The sequence below is a fragment of the Pocillopora verrucosa genome, chromosome 13 (genome assembly GCF_036669915.1).
Source record: "Pocillopora verrucosa isolate sample1 chromosome 13, ASM3666991v2, whole genome shotgun sequence".
Lineage (NCBI taxonomy): Eukaryota > Metazoa > Cnidaria > Anthozoa > Scleractinia > Pocilloporidae > Pocillopora > Pocillopora verrucosa.
This window is the reverse complement of record NC_089324.1, coordinates 15,444,721-15,453,586: the sequence shown is the minus strand read 5'-3', so window position 1 is coordinate 15,453,586 and position 8,866 is coordinate 15,444,721. Positions and strand designations below refer to the sequence as shown.

General features: G+C 36.9%; 1 protein-coding gene and 2 pseudogenes across 1 annotated transcript in view; all 3 read right to left on the bottom strand.

Annotated features, from left to right (window-relative positions):
- Window positions 1-2,230: 2,230 nt before the first annotated feature.
- LOC131769308 (uncharacterized) lies at window positions 2,231-3,787 on the bottom strand (annotated as a pseudogene).
- Window positions 3,788-4,232: 445 nt separating this feature from the next.
- On the bottom strand, window positions 4,233-5,334 carry LOC131779582 (uncharacterized; annotated as a pseudogene).
- A 3,086-nt stretch (window positions 5,335-8,420) lies between these two features.
- LOC131783675 (uncharacterized) overlaps window positions 8,421-8,866 on the bottom strand; it is a 205,270-nt gene continuing 204,824 nt past the window's right edge. The window contains exon 9 of the mRNA XM_066160032.1: window positions 8,421-8,518. Coding sequence (XP_066016129.1) covers window positions 8,421-8,518 — 98 coding nt within the window. The remainder of the gene's footprint in view (window positions 8,519-8,866) is intronic.

Here is an 8,866-nt window from a genome sequence, read left to right as displayed (position 1 = left end):
TTCTTTAAGCTCAGCTCACTGAACTACAAGTCTGCTGTCAGATGATTAACGTGGACGCTATTTTAGTCCATTAAATTTCTCATTTTTCAATATATGCGTCAGCAACAGAAATGAGATTCATGAAACAGGGAACGCATTTTCTAACAAAAATCTTGCCTATAACTGGTGTCAGCCACAAAAGTAGAACCGACGATTACTGGTTACTCTAAGTTTCGGTCGTTGCTAACGTAGTACTCGTGGTCATAAGCATCATCCTAAGCAGACCCTTGCAAAAGTTTCACCAAAACTGCAGAGACCTGAAGATTTTGGCCTAAACGCACAACATTTGAGTTATATCAAGGTGAGAAAAATAAATTTTTATTTCAATCCAGCCTTTTGAATTTTCTCATCCCTTTTGGCGCAATTTTCGATCGAGTGTCGAAAATAATTCGAGATTTGCTTCGCCACGCTCTGCGATTGGTCCAGAAAACTCTCGTTCCTTTCACAACCAATCAGATACAACGCTAAACCCAATCGCGACTTGTACCCTCACGTGTTCCCGCGATTTTTGCAAATTGCTTGTTTTTTCTTTGAATTCATATTGGTTCTTTGAGATAACTTCCTCTCCTCTGATTGGCCGATGTAATTACTTCAGCTTTGATTTCATTACACTCCATTACTTTTGGTAATTCTATTGCTTTCTCTCTATGCGAACGACAGAGAAAATGGCTTTAACGAATTGTAAATAGCCTGTTCCTCGTCTGGTCAGAAATGCACATGGCACAATATTCATGTTTTCGTGTCTCAAGCGAAATTGTTAGTTAATTCTTTTGTTTCTCTTTAACATCTATACGGGTTTAAATCCTGATAATCCAACTCCATTTCATTTTTACTAAGATTGCTTGCTCTAGATCTCTTTGTTACATACCTGTTTAAACGGAACTAATTCAGTGTTTCAAATAATAAAAGGTAAGGTTGATTCAAAGGATACTCCTAACCTAACCTGATTAACAAGGATCTTTACGTTCAACATTCATTTAAATATATCATAAATCAATGAAAAATATGTATATTTTCGCCGTAAACAGAAATGAAAAGAAGTATATCGACAGTTTCGCTGTTTTCAGTGATTCAGACAACGACTCAAATGAGAAGTTGTTCAATCAATTGATTTATGCATACGGTATTTTATTTTCGTCAAACGCTTAAACGTTAATTCATATGATCAGATTTCTTTCAACAAAGAACACAAATCAAGAAGAAAACGGCTTTATATGGAACATGAACTCGATAGACTGGAAAAAATGTAAAATAATGAAAAAAAATGTAAAATAATGAAAAAAATGTAAAATAATGAAAAAAATGTAAAAATAATAAAAATAAAGTATAGCTAACCAGATCGTATGAAAGTGAGAGAATAATGTTATGTGAAGCGCTCGAGAAGTATTTTAGTAATGTTAAGGTATGTGTATACGAAGTATGCTGAGTTTTTGGCAGATTTCTACTCCAAGCGCAGTCTATTAAGTATATTTTGGTTGCTTTTGGCCTCGCACCAGCTGCAGGCATTGTAATTAACAACGTATGAATAAATGGGTTTAGTTTCTAAGGAAACTGCGGTGCTGCGTCAGTGAGGGGTACAACGAGATAATTTGATTTAATAATCCAACTGCACAAGGTAGAGCTCAAATAACGCGAATATATATATGTTATTTGCCGGCTGGGATACCAAGGATAAATAGGGCATTGCAACACTTTACTAGTCAATTGAACAATCACCCTGTCTCCAGTGAACATCAATTATCTCCCCTACAAATTTTTGCCTCTGGGATTTTGGAAAACATGCACTCAGGATACTCTGGAGTTCAGAGTATTCTACATCGAAATGAAATTCCATTGTATGGGTTTGATCCAGATGGACCTATCCCGTTAGACGACGACGATTACCAGGTCTCAATACCAGCAGTTGATGTTCACCTCACACCACAACAACTGCATATCTTGGAAGTCTCCTGTCACCCTTTGAATGACGATGGGGAACATGGTAGAACTCAATATTTGAGATGCATAGACATCCTCAGGAATCAGTTCAACATATAAGAAACTTGGCTGGTAACTATCTTTCAAAACAGGTGTTCCCAGCATTCAATTAATCTGAAATTCGTTGTTTAGAGAGTGAAAACAGGGCCAAGAGAATTAAGATCAATTAACGCCTATCAAACAGGTACCACTATTACAGATTGAAAACGTAAACAGTGTTAAATTTATTAATTGTCTTCAAATTGTATCAATCAGAATAGAACAACGAATGCAACTTAACCTTTACAACAGTCAAGAAAAAATACATTAAAATCTCAACAATAAAGTTCTAAACAACTGCGCTCACTTGAAAATGTCAACTTTGAACAGATAACAAATATATTAGCTAACGATTTCCCAGTTTGATTTACTGGAAAATAATATGTGCACTGTTGTTAGATGTTTTAAAATCGTAAATACACATCCAAGGTAGAAAACATAATTTCACTACAAAAATGAATTAACAGTCTGTTCTATCAGCTTGCCATCATAATGGTCTTCTTTTTGTCACAAGGCATATTACACAATATCCATTTCCCAATAATCTGATGCAAGTATTGCACTGAACTCCTCTCTAAGTTCAGGAAATGACTGATAAGTCGAGGATAGCTCCAACACAGTATTACAAGTGTGGGCAATTGGTCGGCGACCCAAACCAGATAAGTTGGTAAAATTTACTTGGACTGTGTCAAAAAGCATTAACTCAGACCCACTGATAAACCTTACAAACTTTGATAATTTTTGAGGCGTGTCAAGGCCCTTAATATACCGTTTGAGAAACTTAAGGCTATCCCTTTCCCCATCACTCTCAGGGTTTGCCTCTAGGCAACTAAGGATTTTGCTTGTGGATGGTATTAACAATTCATACCTTTTGGAAATTGCTGCAAAATCAGGAAAACTAGGAAGGAGTGTGGAAACTATATCCTTCCAGCAGTCTGCAATATACTGTGGCTTCTGCAGCAGCTCCTTATGGGCTATTTCTTCAATAACTTGAATAATATTCTCAGAATTTACCATAATTCGACAGTCATAGTTACTAAAAACTTCTAAAAGCTGGGACATTTCATCTTCATCATCCCACTTCATATCACCAGCAAGGCACTTGTCAATCAAACATTTTTCATCAACTGAAATGTAATTTCTAAAGGATTGAGTCAGCATAGCACTAGTTACAGCAGATTCCCCCAAAAAAGACAGGCAAGGAATGTTTGAGACAGAAGGACTGGTAGGTATTGACAGGTTAAATATCCTTTCACCAAAATTCTGCCAACAGCAACCCATTCATCCCTTTGATAATCATGTCTTACAAATGGTACACGCTCATTTTCTCCAACAAAAAGGGAATCATATGTTTCTTTCCAAAAAAGAGAGAAAACATCTCTGAGCAACCCAACACCTCTGCCCACTTCTTCAACTCCCCTAGCATCAATAACAATTATCTTTATGTCCTGACTCATAATTAATGGATCTCGGAATAAGTCAATCAAATCCTTCTTAATATTTAGCCTGTGCACTTGGATGATACGTTTTGGTAACAGTTGAGGTACAGGTACTGATACAGACACAGGTACATGCTCAGATGATGCATGAACAATATCAGAGTTATTGCCTGTCTCTACATCATTTAACTCTGTATTTTGATGTAATGTTTCTGCTTCAGTTGGAAATGGTACACAATAAGGTTGTGCAGCATCCTGGCAGGGGTGGGACACCACAGCTGCATCTGGCCTCCCTTCACTCTCCCCAAATGAAAGCAACAGAGAGCTTCTTTGTGCTCCACAGACACTAAAAGGAAATATCAACTTGTCACAAACCATAAAAAAGGGAACTAATTGGCAATGATGTAACAGACTATGAAGGTTCATCTTTATACAAATATCCACAATCATATGGAGTTGCAATAAACCACATTAATTTATGTCCTGTCCTGCCAAACAATTGAATTAAGATCTGAGCAAACAAATAAATAAATAAATAAATAACCAATAAAATAAATAAATACACAAATCTGTTTGGAGACAAACTAGATAATATTTCCAACAAAAAGCCATTGTCACGCCTAGTAGCATGATCTGGGATGCCAGTCTATCATATATAAGATGATTCCACTGCAACGGGAAGCTACCTTTGCAGTGAGGCAAAAAAGCTAAAAGAAATCTATACAGGTTTTATCTTGTTCAAAGCAAAAATTCACAAGAAAAAGTTCACCTTGGACTGTTATCTAATGCTGAATTCTCTAGCTCCTCTTCAGTTTCACCCTCATCTTCAGATTCCAAAGGCACCAGTGATCTAACATAAACAGCTCCTTGACCAGCCATCCTGGTCACTCTTTCTGCATCCGGAGTTATGCCTTCTGCCAGCTTAGGAGTTATTAGCTTTCAATAGCATGGCTAGGTTAAGAAAAACACACATTACTTGCACGCTTCTGGCAAAAGTCAAGGGTAAATCTAGTTAAGTTAAACTTATATCGCAAGGAAGGAGAAAGGGGTGGGAGTGGGGCAGTACCAGAGGAAATCTAAAATAACCCAACAAATTCTGCCAAAAATTCGAAGTCCATTACTCGCGTCACTGCAGGTATCCTCTTATGTGGTTAAATTTTTGGCAAAATAGTATAAATGCGTATTTAAAAATAGTGCAGCCACAAAAAATGTACAAACTGAACAGCAATGATATTATTAAAGCATTAAACGTAGAACAATGTTTAAACTTATATCACAACGCAAAGTTACCCACCTTGACATATTCAAATAGCAAAAGCTTTGGAAATCGATTCAATATAGCAGCTTTCAGGGAATGTGCATCCCTGCTCTTGTCAAAGGGAAACTCGTGGCAGACAAGTTCTCTCTCTTCTAACTGAAGTCGGGTTGTATGTGAAGGCACTTTGTTGATCTTGGGACTGGGAATAAGGACTAGATCCTTGTAAACAAGTGTCTTGGGTGGGCGGCCTTTGGTCGACTTAATGGTCTGCTTTGACCTTGCTGGTCTTCTACTAGTGCTTTTCCCACTAGCTCGGTTCGAACCAATTGTCGGAAAGAGAGTGGCAAGCCGAGCTTGAATAGAACTGTTAGAGGCTGGCGACGTCGAGGACTGAATGGCAAGTTCGTTCGACTGAAGTTCCTCGTTGTTTACCTTACGATCCCCGTTGTTCGGCTGACTGACAGAAACTGACGTTGAATTCATCCGAGGTATTACATTTCTCGTAAAACCAGGTCTCAAATTACTTAAAATCTCTAAAGCATCCGCGGCCGCACGACAAGCAGTCGATAGCTCTTCCTCCATATAGCCGAACGCCAAAATGGCGGAATGGAAAAAGTGTAGCGTGGTCATGTGATCACGTGTTGCAAACTAATTGAAAGAAAATAAAAAATCACTCGGAACGAAAAAAACATATGGAATGAATATAAAAAATATAGAACGCATATAAGATAAAGAGAAAAAATAGAAAATAGATGCGTTAAACACGTGTATCTAAATTGATAGGAAGAAATTTAAAAAATATAGAAGGAAAATGAAAAATAAAGTAGCGAAAAAAATATATCTACATAAAGGAAATAAAAAATATGGCAAAGGAATGTAATGGATGTATTGTATATTAAGGTTGTTTGAATATTGACCGGAAAGGCGCGCCATATGGGCTGCCTTTGGTGTGAGTTCAGATAAGTTAAGTTTTTTTTTCTCTCAAGGTGAAGTAACGGGATATTTTCGTCAGTGATCTGAAAGTCATGCTCTTTTTTTGTTACATGCCTAACAACTCACATCTCATCACGTACCATTAAAACAACGTCCGAAGTCCGTTAGAACATACCCAGTCATTGCACTACATGAACATTAGTCAATTTTTTACGTGCTTGAATTGTATTCCACCAACCAAATTCACATTTACGCGCGCCCGGGTATTATTCACTATTCATGACTCATTTCCTCGGGAAAGTTAACAATGTATCATCAACTTTTGGTTTTACTGAGAATGTCCCGCAATGGTAAAAACATCAGTATGGTCGTGAAACAAAAAGTGAGTCATTTGCATCCTGTCGCGGTCGAGTACTAGGAAAAGAGTACCCTCTCGACACCGTTCTTGTTATAAGTCACCTTCTGAAGAACTCATCAAAATATCTTCGGTCTTGCAAAATTTACAAATTTAACAGGTTCTTAAGGACGAATTCCACGCTCCGTCGTTGACGAAACGTCGTTTTAAGGTAAGCTCTGAAATAATTCATTAAACCAAGTGGATTTTTGTCTCACCCACTCGCAGTGTTCCATCAGTAACATTGCCAGTGTGTATTAACAAAGAAAAACTTATTACTTGGTAAAATATAGACAATCCGGTATGAGGCGTGGGGTCTTGGTTTCATATAGGTCTTTCAGCAAAGTGAGCCGGCAACAACACACTAGGCCATATGATCGCAGACAAGAGCAAGTTATGAAAATGTTATCGATCTAAAGTGCTGTGTCCCTGCTTACTCTATTTCTTAGAAGAATATCTTGTGAGAACCGAGAAAACTGAGTGTTACGAGATAATCTGAAGCCTTTTTCCTTTTTATTTTGGTTATAAACTACCGTCTACGTGTTACATCCTGTTCGCATTATAGAAATTGAAAGAGGAAGCAGTTGTCACAAACACATGTTTCGAGGGGAGATGTAAAACGCTCCTTGCTTATTAAATGATACAAAACTTGGCAGGTATTTTCAGTCAGAGAAAAATTTAAGGCGACAAATCAAAATACGAATTCTTTAACACATCATTTGACTTCTTTTGAAAAATGTAGGTTTTATTAAGAACACAGCGTAACTGAATATTTATCAGCACACCTGTAGAAAATGAAAAAAAGCTGAAATCCAGCTCGCACACAGATTTTGGAATAATTGATCGTCTTCTTTGCCCTTTTTTTTGTCCCACATAAATTAACGAGTGAACCACATGCTCCTCGTTCTTGTTCGTCATAACTCGAGTCGGAAATTTGAAATGAGATTGCCTAATTGCATTTGTTTGTTCCACATAAAATCATGAGTGCTACCCGTTGGTGATTTTCATTGAAGGCATTCTGGGTTGCGAATATTTATCTATTAGTTTAGTTTGAAATGACAGAAATAAGTGTTTCTTTCTGGAATGAAAACCTCAATAAACTAATTCAGAAATGACTCGTTTCGAATAATTTTACTCTGGTATCATGTGACAACCGGGATGAACTCGTTCTTGAACAAAACGCATTCCGATATCATGTAAAAGGCCCCTAAGAGTTTTTATTCCCAGAGCATCATGCTTTGCTTTCCTGCCAGAATACTATAAATTTCAATAGCGTTGAAGCAACAACCCGCTTTGAACTACTACGCTGCCACTGAAACAACGATTAGTGACCACAAAAGTAACATATTGTAATATTGTCAATTCAACATAAACAAAAATCTTCATACAGGGTAAATATCCATTTGTGTCCGTATTAATTATTGCGTGACTAGCTTCTGATATAACTGGGATAGGGGAAAACACAACGTAAAACCTGGGCTCCCGGCAAAAAGTAGTACCCAAGCGTAATATAATGACCGAAACAGCTTATTGGTCTTATAAAATCGCAAATAAACTAGGTGAGAGTGTTATGTTAGATTTTGTTTTCAAATTGTAGTGATTTATGCCTCGATATGCCAATAAAAGGTGTCGACAAGTAGGCACACCATGTGTATTTCATAGTCGCTAGCAAGTAAATTTTGCCGGACTTTTAGTTCGTCTCACGATAGAACAACACAATTACACAAGAAAATTTTTACAGTAACCTTATAACCATCCTTTTGTCTTTTAAAAGCTAGAAGCTCAGTAGATTCTGTCTTATTGGTCATTGTTAAAACTGTCTTTGTTTTGATGCTACTTTTCAACATAGAAAAAGTATGTCGGACAAAAATATTCACCAAAAAATAATTATTTTTTTGCCAGCCTCAATAATGTCAGGGGATTAAGTTTAGATGATAAAAGAAAGGATTGTGCCGACAGAAATGCCGGGGGTCAAGTAAATTCGTTACATGAGGTCACACAACTCGGGTAATATTCAAAGTGAAAATTTGCATATTTGAGCGGTCGAACGAAAAAAATCATTTATCAAAAACTGAAATATATTTTCACAAAAAAACTGCACCACAATTATTAGGATATATTGGGCTACAATATATGAAAGTAAGAGAGAAAACGAATTTGGGCGACTTGCCGTTGTTTGTCTGATGCATGTTGACATTAGCTCTTAATTGGCTTCTGATTTTGTGTCTATGTATCCCTCCCGTTCTCAGAAGGGAAAAAAATATTTATTTTTCAACTGGGTAATATGTTGAGCTGATGTTTATAACCATTTTCAATCAACTTTTTTTCAGGCCAGGATGACTTAAAAGAACAAATTTTTAAGAAGCATCAGTCTTCTTACAGTTGCTATGGCTACAGGAAGAAGTTCAATTAAAGTTCCATGTGAAAATGAAGACTTACCTGACAAAGAAAATGCACCAGATTTTGACGAGGACACTTTACGAGGTGAGCTAGGTTCAACTTCGGCTTCAGTTATTGTTAGAGCAATTTCTATTCGATCAGTTTCAAGAATGCAAGCAGATGTGGAAAAGGATTTATCCAGTGTATGACCACTTTAAAGGATATTTGACCAGTCATGACTCTCTTCTATGATTACAATATGCTGTTCGTTGAGAAGATCTATGACACAGAAACTTTTGCTATTTTCTTTTCTAACAGTTCAAAGCAATAACACGAAGTTATAATAAGTTAAGACTTTATTTGATCATCATATAACATCCATTGGTACCACCATCATCATCACCGTCA